Source organism: Cariama cristata, unplaced genomic scaffold (assembly GCF_000690535.1).
Source record: "Cariama cristata isolate BGI_N322 unplaced genomic scaffold, ASM69053v1 scaffold9579, whole genome shotgun sequence".
Taxonomy (NCBI): Eukaryota; Metazoa; Chordata; class Aves; order Cariamiformes; family Cariamidae; genus Cariama; species Cariama cristata.
Window position 1 is genome coordinate 1 of NW_009634026.1, and position 22,837 is coordinate 22,837.

General features: G+C 43.7%; 2 protein-coding genes across 2 annotated transcripts in view; one reads left to right on the forward strand and one right to left on the reverse strand.

The window, feature by feature from the left end:
* Window positions 1-3: 3 nt before the first annotated feature.
* Window positions 4-22,836, forward strand: LOC104166907 (urotensin-2 receptor-like; the record flags this gene model as incomplete). The annotated part of the gene is given in 3 exon segments (XM_009707006.1): window positions 4-347; window positions 349-1,021; window positions 22,805-22,836. Coding segments are annotated over 2 exon segments (966 nt in total), but the record flags the coding sequence as incomplete, so codon positions are not given.
* The window catches only part of OGFOD3 (2-oxoglutarate and iron-dependent oxygenase domain containing 3), a 67,075-nt gene continuing 46,527 nt past the window's right edge, over window positions 2,290-22,837 (reverse strand). The window contains exons 9-10 of the mRNA XM_009707007.1: window positions 2,646-2,721; window positions 2,290-2,454 (exon numbers count right to left, since the gene is read on the reverse strand). Of these exons, the coding sequence (XP_009705309.1) occupies window positions 2,290-2,454; window positions 2,646-2,721 (241 nt within the window). The remainder of the gene's footprint in view (window positions 2,455-2,645; window positions 2,722-22,837) is intronic.

Here is a 22,837-nt window from a genome sequence, read left to right on the forward strand (position 1 = left end):
TCGGTGATGTACGTGGCCGGGGTGGCGGGGAACGTGTACACGCTGGTGGTGATGTGCCACTCGGCGCGCTGCGCCGCCCCCATGTACAGCTCCATCGTCAGCCTGGCCCTGGCCGACCTGCTCTACCTCTCCACCATCCCCTTCATCGTCTGCACCTACCTGGCCCAGGACTGGTACTTCGGGGACCTGGGGTGCCGCATCCTGCTCAGCCTGGACCTGCTCACCATGCACGCCAGCATCTTCACCCTGACCCTCATGTGCACCGAGCGTTACCTGGCCGTCACCCGGCCTCTGGATACCCTGAAACGGTCACGAGGCTACCGGAAGGTCACGGCGGGGGGTGTTTGGGGCGGTTCGCCACATGATGCTGATGGTCACTCTGACTGAGGGGGGCAAAGCAGAGGGCAAGGTGAAGAGGATGTGTGCGCCCACCTGGAGCGTGGACGCCTACCGGACCTACCTGACGGTGCTCTTCAGCACCAGCATCATGGCCCCGGGAATCATCATTGGCTTCCTCTACACGCGCCTGGCCAGGACCTACCTGGAGTCCCAGAGGAACCCCCCCCACAAGGAGAAGAGCAAGAGATCCCCCCGGCAGAAGGTCCTCATCATGATTTTCAGCATCGTGCTGGTCTTCTGGGCCTGCTTCCTGCCGTTTTGGATCTGGCAGCTGGTGCGACTCTACAGCAGCTCCCTGCAGCTCACCACCCAAACCCAAAAGTGCATTAACTACCTGGTGACCTGCCTGACCTACAGCAACAGCTGCATCAACCCCTTCCTCTACACCCTGCTCACCAAAAACTACCGGGAGTACCTGCGCAACAGGCACCGCAACTTCTACAGGTTCACATCCTCCTTTCGCAAGAGGGGCTCCAACCTGCAGTGCTCCTGGGCACGGTCCATGTCCTCCAGCAACCAGTACGACTACAGCTCAGAGGCCCTGGGCATGGCCACGCTGAAGGACAAGTGAGGAAGAGGAGCGGCTCTGGAGACACCAGGACCGGCAGAGCATCTGGCCAAGGTAGGGCTTTGGGACCCCTTAGCCCTGAAAAGTCCTAAAAACTCCTTTCTGGTGGTCACTCTAGTTAGGGGCCAGAAGTTGCGTGAACCCAAGTACTATGAGATGCGTCCGAGTTTCCATCTGGCTTAGGGCTGTCAGGGGTGTCCTGCTGGGAGCCGGCAGCCGGCCAGGACAAATCCTTCTGGGTTTTGGGTGCAGAAGATGAGGTGGATACTTCGTTCAGTTCTGCCACAAACTCTTCTCACGCTTTGCTGAGTTTTGCCCAACTCCAGCTCTGCACACCGTTTCTCCTGGGTGGTTTCTCAGTGCTGTCTTCAGGCTACAGCTGGGTCAGATCTGCACAAGTCTGAAATTGTCCCGGTATTGCTTTAATTGAGCTGCAAGCCTTGGGTTTGCCCTATGTATGACCATTGTCCGTTTCTAGAGTGTGTAAAGAGACCTTTAAGCCCCTTTTCCTATCTCCTGTTACATTATAGTGCACTACAGCTTCATCAAGCATAAAGTCTCTATTTTAAAATCCATTGCAGCAGCACTTCGAACTGCAAACATTCAAAAACCACAAGGTAAGCTGTCAGAAACCACAGGATTACCTAAAAAAAACTTGTAATTTTTTAAGGTTTCTACCTAAGGTGATTTGAATTTGCCACTGATTTTTTTTTTTTTTTTAAAGTTGGTCCCTTTCTTAACAGTCAACAGGGCTTGAAAACCTGGTAATTTACCTTGGAAAGAAAGAAAAATGTCTTATAATCCTGTTGCTCAAAGACCTGAGGCTCTAAGAAAAATGACTGAATCCTGTATCATGAGATTCATCGTAAAAGGGACAAATTTCTTCATGACATTTGATCAAAAGCATTTTGCCTCAATGTATTCTGCTCATTTTCTCCCCACTTAGCGTCTCGTAGGAAACCTTCACCACAGATACTAGAGATGCCTGCAAGCATCTAAACAATTGTAAGACCTCCGTTTGTAAAATAAATGCTGATGAAAAAAATGGACCATCATCAGGTTTCCCCTTGCATGGTCTCTTCACCCAGCTCCGGGGGGGGTCTGTTTACCAGGGGAGAGGCTGCCGTTCCCAGCTGTTCTCTGAAGAGCTCATATACGTGGGGATGAAGTTGCGTTCAATATTCCTCTTTCTTGTTCTGGGCCAGACTCTGGGGATAAGTAAAGCATGATATGAGTTGCATAAACTATTGTCAGCAGCTAGCGATGCCCAGGGACTTCTGAAACAGCAGGCAGTTGCTTAAGGAACAGTCATTTCCACTTTCTTATGGCATATTCCGACCCCCATCCGCTTGAGAGGAGTCCCGCGCCAGCCCTGCAGTGTTACTGGGCTCCTGTGTCCTTGGGTGATCCTCTCGTGTCACACGCCGAACCTTAGGGTACGTTTGTGCAAAAGCCGAGACACAAAGTGCCGACACCGCAGCCAGGGACTGGGAGCAGAGAACACAGCGCAGCAACACGCTGGATTTAATGCACTCAACTAACAGCAGAAAAATAAACCCTTCAGGGCACATGATGGATGAAGCCCAGGGAAGCACGTTCTTGCGCTGGGAGTCAGGCATTCTTCTCATCGATGCAGTTGTTGAGGTGCTTTTCGGGGAGAGGGGAGTAAGTCACTCACCTTGCTCATATTACTTGTAACCACAGGACTGTCTTCGACCACTTTGTCGTGTTCCTGTATTGTGTAGACGACCAAGCTGGGCAGTATAAATAGGCCTAATGGTGCCCATTTCCATATGAAATAGGGGGACCAACACCCAGTTTGTGGTGGGAATTGGCAGGGAGAGCGGGCTTCGACAGTTTTTAGGAACAACTTTTCAGGAACGAATTCATTTTTTTCATTATGAATTCTGAAGTCATCGTTACTTTTCCTTTGCGGCCCATTTCTGAGGCTGGAAGTCACTCCCATATAAGAATAACAAAGATAAAACTTAACTCAAAAGGCGGTGTGGGAAGGCTGGAGTTCGTGCGTCATCCGCGAGGTGTGCTGTGCCGTCCTGCTCTCGGGGAGCGTAACAGTGCGTAATGGTATTTCCTTATGGCTCTAGAAAGCAAAACCTACCCTGATTTGGATCCTGATCTGATACAGTGCTGATGTGTCTTGATTTCCATCACTTGGCCTGAGGAGAAGGTCCTTGGGAAGCCATTGACCCACCACAGCATTACAAGGCTGCTATAGGATGGACGATGACCATGTATGAAATAGTTGCGAGGCACAGTGTGTGTCTATTAACAGGTATGTAAGGGGAAGCAGATGATGGAAGAGCTATATAGGTATCAAAAAGGGTATTAGGGAATACACTTGCTGCTTTAAAAAAAAAAAAACAGGTTAAAACATCTAAAGCCAAACAGTCTAAAAAGATAGTTATTAAGGGGAAGCTGAAAAGGAGTCATGCCTCGGAAAAAAGGCGTGAAGATGCGGAGCAGATGAGATCTACACTCGTAACCTAATGTGGGGATAAGCAAACAGAAGGGTTTGATTTTGGGTACACTTCCCAAGACGTCTCAGCAGTCCCCAGAAGGGCTTCTGCTCCTCTGCTCAGCGTCACGAACGGTGCGTAGGGGATGTGCTTTCTGTGCCACATCGTCAGAGCATTAAACATCAAAGGGTTGATGGAGGAGCATCCAGATGAAAGGCGAAATATTGGATATTTGTCACTCATTGGGTTTTTCAACCAGTATGTGCTGCTCCTCTCTCCCATCAGGCTCTGATAAACCCGTACGAGGTTACTCTAACAAGAGAACCGGTAAATTTGGTGATGCCCACAAAGCCTGTTGTTTGGGCAGAGGAGAGCCTGTTTAATACGCAAAACTGGCCAGCGATCAGAAGATGCTGCTGTGCGTAATGAACGACGGTTCTGCCGCAGCGCAGGGAGCACAACACGGTGCAGACCTCCGCAAGCAGGGCTCCTCGGGAGCCTCTCGTACTCCTGGGGATCAGAGCTCAATTTAAAAGATGAATTACATAAACAACATCCCTCTTACCATCCCGTCGGACCAGTTAAACTGCCGAAAGTCAGAAGGTTTGATCCACTTCATAAATATCCCACAAGAGCAGATGTTTTAACTGAGTTCCTCACATCTGTAATCGGGCAAGCCTTGACTCTTCTTGGTGTGTTCATGTTTTGGAAATGAGGAGAGAGTCTTCATGGATCTTCCTCTAGCAACAAGACCAGATAAATGTGGCAGTTACCTTTGGCAGGGGATCGCTGCTGCCTGTCTGTAGCACTGAGTCCTGTCTGGGGCTGACACCACCCTTAACTTACCCCTAAGGGGTAGCTTTGCCTGCGGCTCACCCAGAGTTATTCTGGGGAGGGTGTTGGTTTGGGTTTGGTGGGATCTCCCTGTTCATAAGCACATCTCCCGGTGTGCAGGCCACGCAAAACTGCTGTGAAGCAGCTCGGGCTATTTCCTACGGCGGGGAGAGGTATCACCTGTCCTCAGCACTAAAAAGGATGAGTCAGGACTCCCAAAATCATGAGATTAAAAACACATCTTGTCTCCACAACCACAGGGGCTACAAAAGTGTATGAAAATTGAGGTAGACGCATAACCGTAACTGGATGATGGGACTTTGCAAGCTCTACGTATCTTGTCACTTATGTGAACCTGAAGCATCCCAGGCCAGGGCTGAAGTAACAACAGGAAAGTCGGTCGGGCTGTAACTGAGCAAAATGTGGGGATTTCCTGGAAAACAATTTTACTTTGGCTATTCTCCTACATTCCAAGAAGGCAAACTATGTGTACCCTGGGATCATTTATCATACCCAAATCATTGTAATCCTGTGGATCTTAATGGGTTTTATTTTTTATTACAAATGAAGTTTTGCTGCAGGTTTAGTGACACAGCTAGTTCTTCAGCAAAATGGGAAATGGTAATTTTAAGAAAGGCAACAGCATTTTTCTTGTTGGGCCAGAGGTTGTCACTGCAAAACTCGATACACACTTTACAAGAAAGAAAATAGTTTAATCACTAGAAAATCTTTTCCAATACCCCTTAGGGTTTAGGTTTTTATGACAAAAAAAAACCCCAAACAACAACCCCCCCAACCCAGACTTGTGAAAGAAATGCAGTTTCATCCTGAGTGCTCTTTCCTTCCTTTAATTTAAGGTAGTATCTGCTGCAGCAATGGCAATTTTTCCGCTTTCACTTGAAAAGAGAAAACGCCAGTCCTTTGTGGAACAAGTGAGAATGCTTGTTTTCACCAGACGCAGGAGAATCCGTTTGAACCTTAGGAAATTTTTGCAGACTTTACCTTCAGTCGCACATTTTTTTTACCATCTTTCTCCCCACTTTTTTAAACTAAATTTGCAATAAATGCTCAAAAGCCCGACATTACAATTTAATCATGAGTGCGAGCAAATCATTAACTTTTTAACTCCTATTTTAGCAGTCATTTGTGGTGCTTAGCGTGTGATTGAGTACCGGGGAAGCCAGTGAAAAAGAGGTGATTTTTATGAGTATTTTGTACCTTGAGTGCTATAAAACGCACGGCTTGCTGCCCGGTTGCATTAACCGAGGAGAACAGGCAGGGTGACGCAAGTTCATCATCGATTCCCCCATCAGCATGATGAGAGGAGAAAGTGCATAAACCTCATATCGGAGCCCAGCCCTCAAGCCATGGGAGCAGATCACACAACACCTGAGAAATCCTCAAGGCAGATGCAGAAAGTCGGACGGCTTTGCTGGGAAATTTGGCCGGTTCGGCGACGCTCGCCTCTTACCGTCGTATTTCTGAGTCCCTCTGCTGGCAGCAGCAATCTTCCATCCTCGGGGCTCGAGAAGAAAATTTGCTTTTTATTTTAGGCTTTAAAACATAGTGGTTGCACACAGTCAGGGCACAACCTAACTACCTAATAGCATCTAATATCTTTAAAGTATAATGTTACTACAACATGTAAAGGGGAAATGTCTGTTGCGAAGAGAAAGCCTACGTCCAAGTGCTAACGTTCCTCTCCCACATTTCTTTCTACGCCGAACCCAGACCAACTTTATTCCTGTCATTTTGCACAGCATCCTCACTGCCAGCACCCATGGAAACACCCAGAGCCAGTGACTAACTACAGTTTAGCCCAGCTGGGGTTTTTTGCCTTATAATATTGGGTTTTGCTGTTAGTTTCAAGTTTTTCGGAGGAAAGGAGAGACGTGGAGTTAATTGCTGTGGTTTATAAGAAATATATGGCTTTGTCTTCAAAATAGTAGCTGCAGCTTCACAGGATGTAAGTGCCCTCTAAAGTTATTGTTGTTATCATTATACAAGCTTTTTTGCCCTTGTTTGGGAATGTATCTAAAACACAGCAGAGCGAAAGGATGCGTCAGTTGGTAGCAAAGTATCGGGGGGGTTGGATGGCCCAGGTTGAGTTTTGTGAAAGCAGACGGAGGAGCTCGCTGCCGGCTCGCTCGGCCAAGCCTCTAGGATGCAATAAGCTTCTGTCAAACATCCAACATTAAAACATGTTATTGAGGTATATTAAGACCCTAAATGGGACAGACATATATTAAAAGTTTTTTTTAAATTATAAATATTTCTGCTCAGGAATCCAGCTTTCTGCCCACACCAAGTTTCTAGCGTGGTGTATATCAACTTTGGGGGAGACTAACTTCATCTTAGCAGGTTTCGAATAGTCAAAAATGAGCTTTGTGATCTGTGGTCCCAACTAGAGCTGCCTTGTCCCCAAACAAAAAGTTCCCAATGGGATATACCAAAGCAAAATTGCTGCAACATTTTCCTTTTTTTTTTCCCCCACCCAAGAAAGGGACAATTAAAAGAGAAAAGAAGAAATGAATCCTGAAGACTTCTTCTGGCATTTGAGCTCTACTTTTCTGGTTCTCTCCATTTATAATTTAAATTTTAATTTAAATGAAACTTTTTTGTAAACACTAGGAATGCTTCTACAGTGAGAATCAAGGTGAAGAGTTAAGAAGCATTCATTTAATTTATTAGGAGAAGGCTGAGATTCAATATTGCGAAAGATGGCACCCAGACCCCTCCATCAAGATACCTGGAGGGACAGAGGTAAAGAAGTTTGTGCAAAATCAAACCACCCAGCAATATTAACTGTGCTTGGCAGAGGATACAGTTCTAAAACCAAAGCGGTGCTAATGCTGGAGAAGTAAAATCTGCTAAATTTGTTTCAGCTTGTTCAGGCCAGCCTCTCTCTGAGATGTTGTTAGCCTTTCCTTGTGCATTCCCATTAGGATCTTGAATTCAGCTCCTGAATTCTTAACTAAAACCAAACATGATTTCATCCAAACAAAGCAAGGGAGATTCCTGAAGCTAAATGTGGTGTGTCCATAAACACAGCCTTTTGGAGACAGTTACCACTTCATATATGCACTCCTGCAAACCTCACCAGGGACGTCCATCAAATTCACAACACTTCTACGCCTTTTATTTTTTTTAAATATCAGCTTGACATTTGAGAACCGCAAGGCTGGCTCTTGCAAGAAACATCCCAGGAAAAGGCACTACATAACAATTACTTCTCAGGCTACATTGAATTTACCTTTCAAAATCTGGAAGGATGGAGAAAGTAAACTAACTGTAATGTAGTAATGCTAAAAGCGGAGAGACAGCGGCACCCAAAGACACACGTAGAGAGAGAACACCTGAACCTTCAGGGACACGCAGGTCCCACCAGACAAGCTGTGCGTGGCAGTAGGCAGTACCAGCTCCTGTGCCGAGCTCCTGCAGCATCCTCCCTTTGGGGAGCATGGGCCGACAGCCAGCTCCCAGCATTACACTACTCAAAATCCCAGTAACCCCACAGATGTCAATTGAATTGCTGCTTTTTCTTTATAACGGATTTTTTTTTTTCTTTCATTTAATACTGTAGAAGGGAATCTCTTACAGGAATGGCATTATTATAAAATCAGCTAGACCCATAGTTACCTCTAGCCAGCACATTTTGAAAGCAGCTTTCTGCCTCTGGGCAGAGTTCAGATTAAGGAGCGGTGGCAGGGCTGCATGGGGAGTCTGCAGCGCCCGCCTGCCTCCTGCCTGGCGGTAGCAGCCGTTATCTGATCCCACTCAAGTGTATATATTTATCTTCCCTCACATCATCTGCTGGTGGGGACTCGCAGGCCATTCATCCCAAAAGCACTAGTGCTGTTGATAAGTAACCCAGGCAGGCTTAGAGCAAGATAGCTAATAAAATCCAGAAAAGATTTACAAGGGTTTTGATGTTGGAGACGCCTGTCGAGGCAGCACTCACCATCGGAGCTGGAGAGAGAGATTAACTTCACCGGGGGGAGGTCAGAAGTCCTGGCTTCTCGTAGAAAATCACCACTGACTTGCACTGACCTCGGGGAAGTTGCTTTTTCTTGTGCCACTCTTCGTTACCTGCCTAGAAAACAGCAACACCGCTTCCATCGTCTGCACAGTGGTTTAAGATGGCCCTGATGCGTGTGAGATGTGGTACCTACAGAGGAGGAAAGGTCTCCTTGTAGGGATAACTTGGGGTTTGGGTTAGCTGTTTACGGTCAAACAGAGGAAATGTTTGTGTACCAGAACTTCTCCTTTTTTGATTAATGGCAGCCGGTTGGCAAAGATGATCATTTACCCCCCCGGCAATGCCAGCTGTGCTGGGAACACGGCTGAAATGAGCGTCCTTATAAAAGCATCATCATTTCAGTCCACCAATACCCTCTTTGAAGTCCGTACGGTAGGGAAGCAAAATCTTTCATCTTTACCTCCTGGGAGCCTCTTCTTCCTCACGTTAGGGGCTGGGAGCACGGGGGTACACATCGCTCCCAGACAGAGCCCTTGCTGCAGGCGGCTCTGATGGCAGGATCGTGGTGCAGAGGAGGCTGAATAGACAAAATTACCCCAACACCCATCACCGATTGCTAAATAGAGCAGAGCTTCCCTGTCATTTTGTTCTTGGCATCTTTTTAGAATGATTAAATCTGTCGAGGAACCTCCACCTGCCTGAGGCACCGCACGAGTAATTCCCAGCAACAGAAGCAGAGGAAATAGCAACCGAGTAATTTTGCTTGGCTGTTTTCACTTGTTTGTTTGTTTTAATACAAAAGCAAGTTTATTATGGCAAACATCGCTCGAACTTCAAAGCAATGCCTTGATCTTTGCAGCAGCTTCTCTTAGGCAGGCTGAGAAAGTGAAGCTCCGCAGCCTGCGGTGCCCGGTGGTAGGGTAAGAGCTCCTTGCAGATCTGATTCAAATGGAGGGGACCACAGTGGAGGGATGGGGACAGAGCTGGTGCATCACTTGGTCTTTTACCTCCAACCATATAAGTGAATATTTTCTCTACCGCACATTGCGTGCTCTGGGTATTCAGGATCTATCTCTGTAAGAAGTCTTGGTTTTACTCCAATAAAAGATGAGAACGAACATTAAACATACAACTTCACGGCCTCAAGAAAGCGTTTGTGTCCCCCTGACTCTAGTCCTCGTGTTCATAGCCCCAGAGGGGCCCCGTGGGAGCAGGACGAGGGGGCCTCGGGCATGGGGAGAAGGGCTTCGACAGCTACGCTACCTGCAAAATGCAAAAGTGAAATAGTACCTGTGCCACACTGAATTAATCATTAATCTTAATGAGAGCACAGAGAAATTGCTTTAGGCTGGGAGGAGGCTTAGGAAAGCAATAGTATGTCAGCTTCATACTGTCTCCAGTAATAAGGCTTTACACCTGGTGTGGAAGTAGGATGGAGCAGAGACGGGCACCCCGAGGGGCTCCAGAGGAGAGCAGGTGCCCAGGCACCGGCAGCTGCCTGAGATTTACGGTTTCTTGAAATCTCACCGCCTGTCAGGATCTCAGTGCAGAACCAGCATTTCATCTGACAGCCACGTGCCCCATTCGAGATCCAGCCAAGTCCCAGCTTGACTTCCTCGCAAGTCCTCCTCTCTTGCCCTATTTACTGTGCTCGGAAGCACACCCGGTACGGGAGCCTCCGAACTCCGCTCCAAGCACTAAGCCCTCGCAGTGCGGGGCGAGGAGTTACGGAGGCAGCGGGGGGCAACAGGAGCGGGACCTCTCTGCCGCTCTGACGGAGTCAGGGCATGGAAAGAAATAGAGGAACTCGCTGGCACGAGCATGTTAGCTTAGATCTCCAAAAAAGCATCAAAGCAGCATCTTAATAGGCATTTTTGTCTTCTGTCACATTCTTCAGTAAATGTTTACCTCCGAGAGCTCGGAGGCATGCATTTCAGACTCAGTCTGTGGAGGGTCTAGGTGTAATTACAGACTTCATCCCAGGACCTGCCTTAACGATGTGCGCTCCCATCGCTCACCATAGACGGAATCTCCTGCCTGCATTGAAGAGACCTTTAACAGAAAGATCACGGATCAAACGTGACTGTTCGGGTTATTTGTTCAGTAGAAATACACGCTTGATTTTAGCGTGTTGCTGTCTTTGGCGTTCTGACTTTAATCTTAGGATTTTATTTTTCTGTCTCCCTATGTTTTGTCCTTTCTTTGTGCTACATTACCTTCTCAGCAACAAGTCGCAGCCTCTCCCAGGGACTCTGCTTCCACCCTCGCTTTGCTCCATAGCTAAAAACACCACCCGTCAGACTCCGTAATTCCTCAGTGAGAGTTTCAAGGCTTTGGGGACATTTCATACCTCTTGAATTTCAAATCTGTTGTTTCAGGTTGCCTGCAGAGAAGGCAGAAGTCTCTATTAATTTCCACAACCTAATCAGAGAGCAGGCATGCTTCTGCAAGTCTGGTTGCTATAAGCAAATCCTTCAGGTACATTAGAGAAGTTATGCCTGCATAGCTAGGAGGATAATTTGACAAGCTTTTCCTTTACTGTTGCTCCAGCTTCAACCTCCTCTGTCCCCTCATCTAGGCTGGTACATCTGTTTTTCAGCGTTATGGTTTTAAAGGATTAAGCCATTTTACTTTATAGCATTGGGGGTTTTTTTCCAATCAAGCCAAAAATAATTATTTCTTGTCCTGATCAGATTCACTGTTCACCCCCAGGCAGCTAAACCAATACAACTGATGGGCCGTGAAAAGAAGTGATTATGAAACGACATCTTCAAATTTGTTTTAAAAATCATGGGTGAAAAGCTTCCACGCACTCGAGCTTGTTCTCATTTAAAATCCTGCTCAGACCAGTAAATGGCTGAATTCACAATCCAACAACTTTTACACCGCTGCAACTAGAAATATCTTTAAGACTTGTGTTCTCAGAGGATTTGGGCTTTACCTTCTGTTTTCTCCTTTCTGGTCAGCGAGTCAGGCAGTGGCTTCCCTCTCTAGAGATGCACATTAGCCCCCAGGGAGGCTTTGTAAAGCCTTGTGAGGCAGAATAACCATCGGGGAACCTTTCTATCTTCGCCAAAGCACCCGTGAAAACATGGTACTGCAGCTTCGATCCACACTAACAATTGTTATGATGGATCTTCAGTCTGGAAGGGACTACACACTTAAGGACTCAGCATGGGGGAGCAGTTTTCCTTATGTTGCCTCTGAACCTGTGGGTTTTGTTTTTTTTCCTGTTCAGTTTTCAATTATTTGACTTGCACTTCATGGACTTCATTTCCCAGCACATTAACAGCTGGTGGTTTCAAAGGCTGCAGTTTGGCGAGGGCAGTGCCTGGAATGGGTAGTAATTACTTGCTGAGCTCATTATAATTGTTCGGTTATTGAATAATTTGGAAAGGCAAGCAGGGGGAATATTTGGTTAATTAAGAGCTCCTTTAATCACTGCTAAATTTAGCCTTCCAAAATAGTGCTCACCTTCCCTGGATTTGAAAACATTTGCTCACCCACACTGCCAGGGGGAAGCAGGAACGCTTTCTCTCTAGTCTTTGGCTTCCATCATCGAGGTGGCACTTGCTCTTCACCTTGTAGCGCCATGGTTTTGGTCCTTATTCCCTGCTAGCTCTGACCCTCCCATGTTTGGCTTCACGGGCATTAAGATTTCTCTGAAGCTGCCATCAGTCTGCAGCAAAATGTTTAATTAGAAACAACTCACCTGTAAGCGCTCGGGCACTTTTGGGACCAAATTCTCATCTGATAAAAAAAAAAAAATTACATTACAGGAGAATAGCAAAGTATGAACATTTAATAGAGCCCAGTAAGTGTGAGCAGGAGAAAAGCTTTCGAGCCCTGGTCACCTTTCTGTTGCTGCTGATCTAACAAAGTTGCTGGGCACATGTTTCTCCTGTTTGAGGTTTTTGGTAATTTAAGGCTTAGGAAGCAGGTTTATCACCCAGAGGATGCTTTCTGGAGCCTGGAGTAACTTCCAAGTAGTTAGCAAGGCAGTGCTCAAGACACCAAAGCATTTACAGCTTATTGTCACGTGTTTACTGTTGCATACAGATACTTGACATTCTTGGTGCAAATTCAGGCAGGCTTGTAACTGAAAGGGTTTTATTTGAGGACTTTTGGGGAAAGTTTTAAGTCCTTCCCTCAAATGGGAGGTATCATTTGACTGAAGATGGGTACAACTTAATTATTTAAAATCTATTAACTCATTTTTTTTAATTATTTTCCTTCTTAAGTGCTTTTATGCTTTGTCCTAGATTAATTTGACACATTTTGTTCTTCATGCACAGTATCAGTCAGGTGTAACTACTGTGCAGATATGCCCACGGGATTTGGCTGTCAGCTGGCACGTGCTGGTGAAAAGGGTACCCTCCTCCCAGCATGGAAGTCAACCGCAGATGCTCAGAAAGGAGAAAAAAAAAAAAAAAAAAGAAAAAGAAAAAGCCTTGAAACCCTTGCTGACCACAGGCAGATTTATCCCCTTTGCACTTCCAAAGTGAAAAATGTTTAAAGCCTCCAAGAGCTAGCGGCTCCTCCGATCCTGTCTGTAGTACGCACAAAATAAAGAGGAGGAAGAGTCTGTACTGAACCTCATCCTTCACAATACGCTTCAGAATGAAGTAAACTGTTTTTTCTGTTAGGGAGAAGACATTAGAATAAGCCAGATCTCGTATGCCTGGAGACATAACAGTCTTTTACAAAGGTATGCATGAACTTCTTGTATTTTGCTTTTAAATGCTGTAAAAAAAGGAAAATACTTTTTAAACAGGTTTTTCAGAGCAAACTCTGCAAGGTAAATTCCGCAAAATAGAAGAGCCATCAAAGCAGCTTGATTTTAAAACCTGACAACCTTGACAGCCTCCTTGCAGCAGCACAAAGCCACGTCATTTCTGCAGTTACCCATGGTTACAAAATTGTTGAATGAGACAGAATCCAAACCTGTCGAGGGTTGTAACTCTCAAACAGGCAGAACAAATGATCTGGAATGATAACTAGTGGAGTACTCCACCGGATCCTTAATTGAATATTTTGCCAAACTGCTCCAAATTAATAAAGCTCATCCATTCTGAGTCTGGGCTGCTGAGGAGATAAGAATCTAGTTGATTTAATTTTATTTTTTTTTTTAACCAGAGGGCAAGGCATAAGGCAGCTTTTCAAGAGATCCTGTGATTTTGAGTAGAGAAGTGTTATGGGATATTCTCTCCTTGCCCCCAAGGACAAAGAATCAAGTTAGGTTTGGGGCCATTTCCATTCCTAGGGCAGTGTTTTTTAGGAAGGCACAGCTGAGCTCCAGGCAGGCTGGGCACACAGAGCTCCTGCTGCCGCCCCGTGCAAGTGCCCAGCCTGAGGACACTGCGTGGCTTCCATCACCATCCGATCCTCTGACGTGTCTGGCCAGGGAAGGGGTATTTAATCCCAGTGGTTCCTTAACTGAAGTTTTTCTAACTAGTCTTCCTGCAACATCCTGCTCTAAAGTAAGGCTTTATGCAAAACACTTCTGCAAGTTCCAGGGGAGCTTTAAATCTCAAAACAAACAAAAAAAATATCTCTGTTTTAATCATTCCGCCTTGCCTTTGTGCTTTCTGGCTCTTCCTGCTGGGCATCTTTCAGGTTTCTATGGATGTATGCCACTGAGGCAGCCACACGCTGACTCCATTCCCTTAAGTTTTCTGCTGGATTTGAGAGGTACTGTGCTGAGAAGACGACAACAGCAATGCTGTTGGGATCTTTTCTTCCTGCTAAGTGTCCCTGTCAAAGCATCTTTCTGTAGCACACCAGGGCAGCATGAATTTTCTGCCTCTCCTGTCAGCCTCCTTTCCTTACTGGTACCCAAGAAGCTACAGAAAGTCAACAGCTACAGAGTCCTATCAGCAAGGGATGGCTGGAGAAGTGCTGCAAACTGATCTCAACTCTCAATACTAAGGGAAATGTCTCTAAAGAACTATTTCAGTCCCTCCTTGTGAAGGGATCCCACACTCTGAAGTCCCTGGGCCATCAGTTAGTTTTACCTTTCCCCATCACGTATACCCACGTGATATCAATCGCCATCAAGTGTCATTTGGGATGTTAGACCTTGCCGTTCAGCACTCGCCATTACCTGGATTTAGCATTTGCTCCTTCTCAGCACCTCTTCAGCAGCAGGAAGCCTCGCTCTTCCCATCACCTGTAACATCTTGCCGAGTCCCAGAAACGAGCCCAAATATTATCTCCCATTCCCCCACAGAGCCTTTTCTGCTGCCACCACCTCCTTAGAGTCTCCAGCTCTGGCAAATGTGTCCTCCCCATCCCAGCTGCTGACCGCGTTTTGGACTTGACAGCCAGAGCACACCATCCAGCCCTTGCTGTACCTGGAACCTCCTCCTGGGGTGGTCCCTACTGCCCACCTTGTGAGGGGCCACGGGCACAAGGGTTTTCCTGCCCTCCTACACAGGAGTGTGTGCAGTCAGAATTCTTGTAAGCATCAGTTTTACTGCCTCTCCCAACATAAACTGGACAAATTGATGGAGTCCTAGCCCTGAGGATAAACACCATCTCCACTGTTTAGAGTAGCTGTCTCCTGAAAGGAGACATGCGCAGCTGAGCTGACACCCTTGCTGCTGCGGAGCTACATCAGGGTACGGGAGGTGCCTGCAGGCTGGTGGCACCACCCCAGCAGAAACCTTCCCCTGCTATCAGACATAAGCAGGAGCAGCATGTAAGGAGGATTAAGACACCCTCCCCCCCCAAAAAAAAAGAAAAAAACCCCACAAACCAAAAACCAAACACAAAAACAAACAAACAAAAAAAGTCTGCAGATTAACTCGGGTACCATAATAACAATGTTAAACTTATTTTGCAGGAATACAGAGGATTAGGAATCTTCACCCAAGTCACTTGTAAAAATTCAAAAAAGAGGGCTGGTTTAAGTCTGTGCCCAAATACAGAGGTTGGCTTTTAGTTGCAATACACCAATGTTGCAAAATGCTGAGTTTTATTGAGTTTTCATATTTCAGATTAGTTTTCATCTTTTTAGCTCTTCAGGAATGGTAAATCCTCATGTGGTTAGGAAACATTCTTGGCTATTCTCTCTAAAAAGAACTTACTTTAACATTTACAGTCAGGCCAGTACTTTTGAAGGAGACTGAGATTAGATAAGCTCATTAAGTCAAGCATTCTTTCCACACCTACGTTCTTCCCTACAAAATAATATTTCTCAATTTTAAGGCAGCTAATTTGGAGACAGATTTTACTTGTTGTAATGATACAAACCTGAACAATTGGCACGGTCCATGAATAAAGCTGGCTCAGATGTACATATACTGTCTTCACCTTTCAGGGCCTTGAACACAACTGGAAAATACTTGTCTCCTAAGTGATACAGTCTGGTACAGCTGGATGACTCAGAATGCCTTTAGCAAGCATGCCGTCACTATTAGAGAACTAAAAACTTATTCGTTTAAAAGATTTTGTAATATTCTAGTCTCATTTCCACCTTTGGCTTCTCTGTACCACAAACAAGCCCTCACCAGTGCTTAGGAAGTAGCTGGGGATGCCTAGAGCAAGTAGTGACTGCAGCCTCCAGAGACGGGTTAATAACCAAAGTGAGTCTTCACCCCTGCTGCACGTCCATTCACTGCGTGTCCATCCACAACTAGAAGAAAAGAAAACTAGGTTCAATAACCCTGTTCAGCTGATGGGCAGGGGAGATGCAGACAATGACATTTACTTTTTAAGTTAATTGATCCACTTACTCATTCACTCCATTTCATTTGTTAAAAACAAGGCTTTAAGGCTCAAAGCTTTCTGTATGGTTTTTTTTCAGTTCTGTCAAATGGTCTAATAAGAGGATATTACTGTTCCTTATGATCCTTGCCACGTTAGCAGCTTTAATATATAAGCCTTTATCAGTGTACAGACTGTTACAGTACTGTTACACCTCCCACTCCAGGGAGCTGCTGTCAAACGCCTCCACTTCTGCCTTGCTCGGGATCCTGCAAATCACAAAAGTTGGCCTGACCAGAGGACAGAATAATTAGTTTAGACCTGACCATCTCCAAAGTAGCTCCCTGTACAATTCAGCAACGGAAGGGTTTTTGATTACTGCCCTTCTGTGCATGCTTTATGGCTGAAGTATTTCATTTAAGGAGAATGATTAGAAAGAGGACAAGTTTTAATGGCCTGCTCCAAAGCCTAGATAAAAATCTTAGCTATAGAGTCGAAACGTGTTTAACTTGTATTGAAAGTGATGATTTTTGCAGCATGCTGGAATTCACTGACTCACAAGCCATCTGGAGGTGCTAAAAGTATTTAGAAAACAAAGTCAAGAGGTCTCAAGTTCCAGTTGTTGAGATGAGAATACCAAGGCTCAAGGGTAGCAGACAGTCTGCTGTGAAGATGAAAGACTTCAAGGCTCTTGGCACTAATAAATGTGACATGAGCAAGTGCCTTTATCATCTCCTGAGCCGTGTGCTTTCAGCTGGGCAGTCTTCGAGATGAGAACAGCATTCCTGAGAAATCCACGTGCATCTATTTTGTGCCTGTGCTGAGACAGAGAAATGAGATTCTTCCTCCCTGCATGCGGTGTGAATGGACAAAGATCTCCAACAAAATGTGTCTATAACTAGAAGGGGAAAATGAGCAGGGAGAGGACTAGATTTCCAGATACTGTGCAAGCATGAAAAAGCAGAGTAGAACCTCAATGGAGAGTATTGAGGAGCAGGTGCATATCCCCTACACTTCAACTAAAGGTTACAAAATGAGTAAAACTTTGTCCTTTCTTACGGTTCCAAAACAACGAAGTTTTTCAAACTTTTTCTTTTTTTCAAGGGGAAAATTTCTCTATACTTCTGTATATTTATGAATTCAATTTTAATTTCTTTGTGGACCATTTCTTATTTACAGGTCTAAATTCTGCCTTGTGCCAGAAAAGGTACAACAGACAGCTGCTAAAAAAGGTCCAGTTGATACACAAGATACATGCAGAAGAAAGCTTAATTCATCATTTTTTAAATAGCTGGATGCAGCATGACTTATTTTAGCATACTCAGCATTCACTATTAATTCAAACACAATAGGGACATGATAAATAGCTTAAGTAAATGGTATTGAGGAAGAAGTCCCGTTGAAAGTTTTATGAAGGGCTTTAGCAGCAAGAGCTTTGCTGCCTGAAAGCTCCCAGCTTCCAGTTTGTCTGATCTTCTAATGAAACAATAAAGCAGACTGAAGAGGCGGGGAAAACATCAGTTCAACATGATAACGGATGTTTCAGTGTAGGAGTAGCTGCCCTCTGCCTAACACCATCTTGAATTTAACTTGCCCCTCTGCTTGACTGACTTCTGTTCTATTTCTTTTTTCATATTAGTGAATGACAGTTTATTTTGATCGTGTTCCTCCCTGGGGAAAGGAATGTCTTCCTAATTAATTTATATCTCCCTTTAAAATAAATAAATGAGAAAAACCACATTTATGGCCCACAGAACTATCATAGTGAAGCAGAAATAATCTAAGTGCAAGATCACTTTTCTCACTTCTTTTGTGTTGAGTAGTGCAGGGGCGAAATGGGCTTAGAATTTGTTCAGTTTCATGGCAGCCTTTTACGTTTTGAATCACGTGGTAAAATGGGACCTCCTTTTTATGGGGTTATTCAGTGAATTTAAAGCCCTAATATGCAGGGATGACTCCGTCTCCTGACGGAGAACATGTCTCCTCTTCAGTAACATAAATCAGAAATAAAAACATTTGCCTGCTAGAGGGAATGGAAGAAACTACCATCCCAAGCCAACACATACCAAATGACTCCATTAGGACCTGCCATTGTTTCTTCCCCCCAGATTTAATGGTCTGGCTGGCAAGTTAATATGCTGAGGAGGTCACCTCCAAGGTGTGAATCCACCCAGAGACCTTACCCTGGCAGTGGAAAGCAGTCTCAGAAGAAAATATCAAAGATTTTTTCTGTGAAGTCAGCACCAAAGCATCCCAGCATCTACATAAACAGTTTAATATAATTGTATAAACTAAGGAACGAGAAAGAAATTCTCAAGCTGTCTGTCCAGAAAAATCACGCCTCAGTAACCTAGTTGGCTTTTTTGAAGAATAGGAAGGGTATCCATTTCTAAAATAAGCTTTTTGAACACTGGAAGCCTATGACAAGGAATTTCCAGAAACAAGCAACAGGAACAGTCCATAATCTGAGTTTCTCTCTATAAAGAAGATACTTCCTTCAAAAAGAGGTGCTATGGTTTCAGGCACATGTTCCTTCTGTACTTCTACACCACTGAGTCTTCAGCTTGAAGTCTCAGGTGAAGGTCTAAGTGAAGTTCATTATTAACAATATATCTGACCTGGCAACTCATGGATTCAGCCAGTCCAGACTTCTTGGACAGCCTCAGGATTATCCAGCAGTAAACCTAGATATTTTGAAGTTTTTGCTTTGTTTGGATGCATCTTAAGGTTACAAAAATAAAGGAGATGGCGCTTCCAGGCCGCTTTATTGATTTCACAATAAGAACTATCCAAGCAAGGCATTTGTTCTTGTGATCCCGCAGTTTGATCTGCATGTGTAGCATTGTGTTAAAGTCAATAAGAGTTCACAAATGAGCAGCTCTACCAGCTGTTCCTTAAGGCAAAACAGTCACTGACAAAGAACACACAAAAAGAAAAAAAAAAAATTTCTCTAGTATCTGTTTCAAAATTCAGCACTCACTGTCCACAAGTTATCATGAAAGACAAGAATGCTCAACAGCAGGCAACACTGATCCCTACCTTGTCATTATTTCAGCTGCATAGGAAAACAGGCAAGATGGAAATAAATATCTCTGAAATAAAGGGTGTTGTTTCAAGTATGGACAATGCCTGTAATGGAAGAAAAATAAGAGAGTATTTGGGAAAAAAAGAATGCTGAAGAATGAAAAAATCTCAAAAATTGAGCAACACTTGACAGTTCCACCACTGTTAGAAATTCTTCTTAAAGATTAATACACCACATGGGCTAAAAGTGTTATAGCAAAAAGCTAGTTCCTTTTCAGTTTTAGCAAGTCAGTCTATAAAATAAATAACGAACTCCGCTTATATACCCTATTCAATATATGTTACAGGTAAAAGCTTAAGTATGCTGGGACAGAACTGAGAGATTAAATAAGTGATTTGAGGGGAGATAATGGATACAATGAAAGAAAGATGTGCAGTTTGGAAATAGGACAGTTATTTTCTTTGGACAGTCCATCCTGAAAAGCTTTAGTAAAGTCACCAACACTCACATGGAAGATAAAAAATGCCTACACAGATACTTTAGGGATAAACTGATGATCATTCAGAGAGTTGACCGGCAGGTTTCACCAAACATGACATAAAATTAGCTTTCAGTTTCCTAAGAAGACTTACAAAAACAGAGATAAGGCAGAGTATGCTGTAGATCTTCCTGCTGTTTTACAAGGAGCAATAGACACTCACCAGATAATTACCCACCACTTTACGATGGCTGTCTTAGTCGCATTTCCCGAGAAGACTGCCTTTCTGAATGAGGCTAAGACGATCAATGCATGCCAGAGCCATCTGTGGTTCAAAAAGGAAATAACTCTTCTGCTGCTCTTGGAATGTTTGGTTGGATTTCTGCACAAGAGACTCAAAAAGGAAAGACGGGAGTGGGGAATTTTTTTTTTTTTTGCTTGGGCAAGGGAAGAGGAGGAGGTTGGTTGGTTGGTTGTATTCCCCCCCTGCTCCCCGAGAGCCCTGACCTCCACCAACATTTTCTGGTTTTATTCCTAGAATGTAGACAAGACAAAAATATTGCACAAAGCTATACATGAGCATGCTAGAGAGATCCAATTCACATGTAAACACTGTGTAAGGATATCTGGACACAGAGAAGGAATGTGAGGAACTCTATATTGAAAACAAAGTAATCTTTATTTACTGGGGAAAGGAAAGCTATAAAAGATAAATTCAAATGTACCAAGAATTGCAATTGAAGAAGACCATAGTCATTAACGATGCCATTTCAGCTACACTTTTATTTTGATGTGCACATCATGTGCTACAGCCTCAGAAAATACCCTATTGAGATGTTGATCTTATAAATAAAAATAAATAAGACATGAAGCTAAATTCCTGCTATAAATCCAAACGAAAATATTTTTGTAAGTAGAATATCCTGGTAAACATTTCTGGACTTGAAATTCATTAAAGATGGAGCTCAGAATATTTCAGGTGGGCAATACATATTCAGGAAAATCTCAGCATAAATGTACCTTTCCAAACCTTCAGTTAATTTAAGGGGAATTAAAAACCACAATGATTCCACAACTGCTTACACAATGAAAATTTTATATATGAGAAACGCCAAGAGGTTCACTCACAATTCCTAGAATCATGTCATGGGGGGATAAAAAAAATTAAAATGCATACTACAGGACTGAAAGCTAGGTTTACACTAAAAACCTAATCTGATCACATACCTGTTAATTTTACAGAAGTTCCTGCTATTCCCCAAAACCTTTGAATGGAAAGACAGTTTTAAAAGTAGTACTGTTTCACAGAAGTCCTCGGGAAGCTTCACACAATCTCTTAGTAAGGATTCAAACTCTGGCTTGCTCTCCTGCTGTATTTTCTACTTCACCCTGGGACTTCTCACACACACAGGCTTTACCTTTCCTTACAAATATTTTTCTTTAAAAATACAAATCAACATTCCCAAATGTAACAAGTATGCTTTCAAGTACAAGGCTGTGAATTTAACGTCAGGACTGAGTCTCAATTCACACTGAACATGTACTGACCTTTCTTTACTTTGAAACACAAGGGTTCTTTACAAAGAGTCTCACACAACTGGGAAACATCAAGCCAAAATCTGCTGTCACCATGTATTCAATTAAGAGCACTTGTCTGCAGCAGCTTGGCATCAGATTTATGCTAGTTTAACAGACAAATCCTGTCCTCGGTGTAATCAGAGTTCTAAGAAACAGAGCACTGCATTTCCCAGTAGCAACAGGCAGGCTGAACCTGAAAGAGGACAGACAGAAATTAAAGTATTTCTAATTCAGAATTATCTGTCAAGAACTGAGAAGAGATACCCTTCATAAAAGGTTATTCAGGGTATTTAAGTGGCCTAAAATAATTTAAGCCAAGTTTATTTCTAATGATCAGCAAATTCTGCAGATTCCACTCTGCCCCAGGAACATCAGCCTTTCTGCAATTACTGTTTTCCCACTGCAGCCTAGGTTCAGAATCTTTGAGATTGCACTACACTTCCTCATTTGCTATTTAATATCTTCATAGATCTAGATATTGCTTTTAGTAGTCCAGATACTGAAGCTTCAAACAGAAAAATCTCAGTTAGTACCAAAACATACAGCATATTGAATTATTATGCCGCTTTCGAAAGACAAATTCTCTTACCAGGTACAGTGCACAAGTTTTTCCACAAATTATATTTGACAGGTTCGGTCATCATATTGAAAACATCACTGAAGCTTAAAAACTCTAAAAGACAAATACCAACTTGATTTTATTTCTGAATGTCAGTCCATGCATAGCATGAGAGATGCACCATGTTTGGGAGATACTACAATACACAGGATCTTCAAAAGATTAAAATCCAAGAGGAGATTAGCTGAGATTTCTCCCATGGTTTAACATGATCTTGCTGAGCAGTATTTTCTAGAGGGCTGCTCCGAAAGTGCTATTTTCATTTAGTGCAACTCAAAGCCTGCATGACAGACAGAAGTAACAAACAAAACACTTAAAAGTGGCAAAGACACTTCTATGACAGTGTTGCAGAGTGGTGATAGGACTTACAGTGAAGTAAGGATTTCGGAACGCAGGACCTCAACCTGGAGAATCCCAACCTAAATACACACAGGTCCATTCCTATTTCGATTCCACTTTTGTGGAAAAGGCCCTACATTTACATCTCAAGGTAGCGTTAGGAATCAACTTTTAACCCAGTAAAGCAGTTGTTGGTGATCTTGGTCTGCCTTCACATAGACTTACAAATGTATTAACGTATTAACTAGTCCCTGTTTGTAGCAGAAAATATATATCTGTAGTAATCCAATTAAAAAAGTTCAAGTAAGTCAAGTAGTCAAACCACAGGTGTATTGCCCACTAATGCCCATGCCAAGGAGAATACATTCCTCTCAACAGAAGGAATGTTCAGAAAAGTAACACTCATCTTGCTCTACTAACTTAGGTCAAACTTTCTGTATCGCATTAGTAACTGAAGGGACTACATAATTAAACAGGTAACAGCAGCATGGGGAGTCACATCAAGACATGGTCCAAAAGATTGTTTCTATCTCTTAAATTGAAGAATTTTTTAAAATAATGATAAAAAAATAGAGAGCGCACTCCAGAACTCTTCTTTGTAGCCTATCCCTTTAGGACATGAAAGCAAACAATTTTCAGAATACACCATATTTAAGATAGTCTTTAAGGCACCATTTGCAACATTTATGGAAAAGGACATGTGAAAACAAAGTGTATTACAATATCTTAATACAGTTGGCAAATTCTAATTGATTGTGAGGTTACAAGAGATGTGATCTCCCTTTTCATCTCCTCTTGCAGGGCTTCTCTCATTCCATTTGACCTCATGTTCCA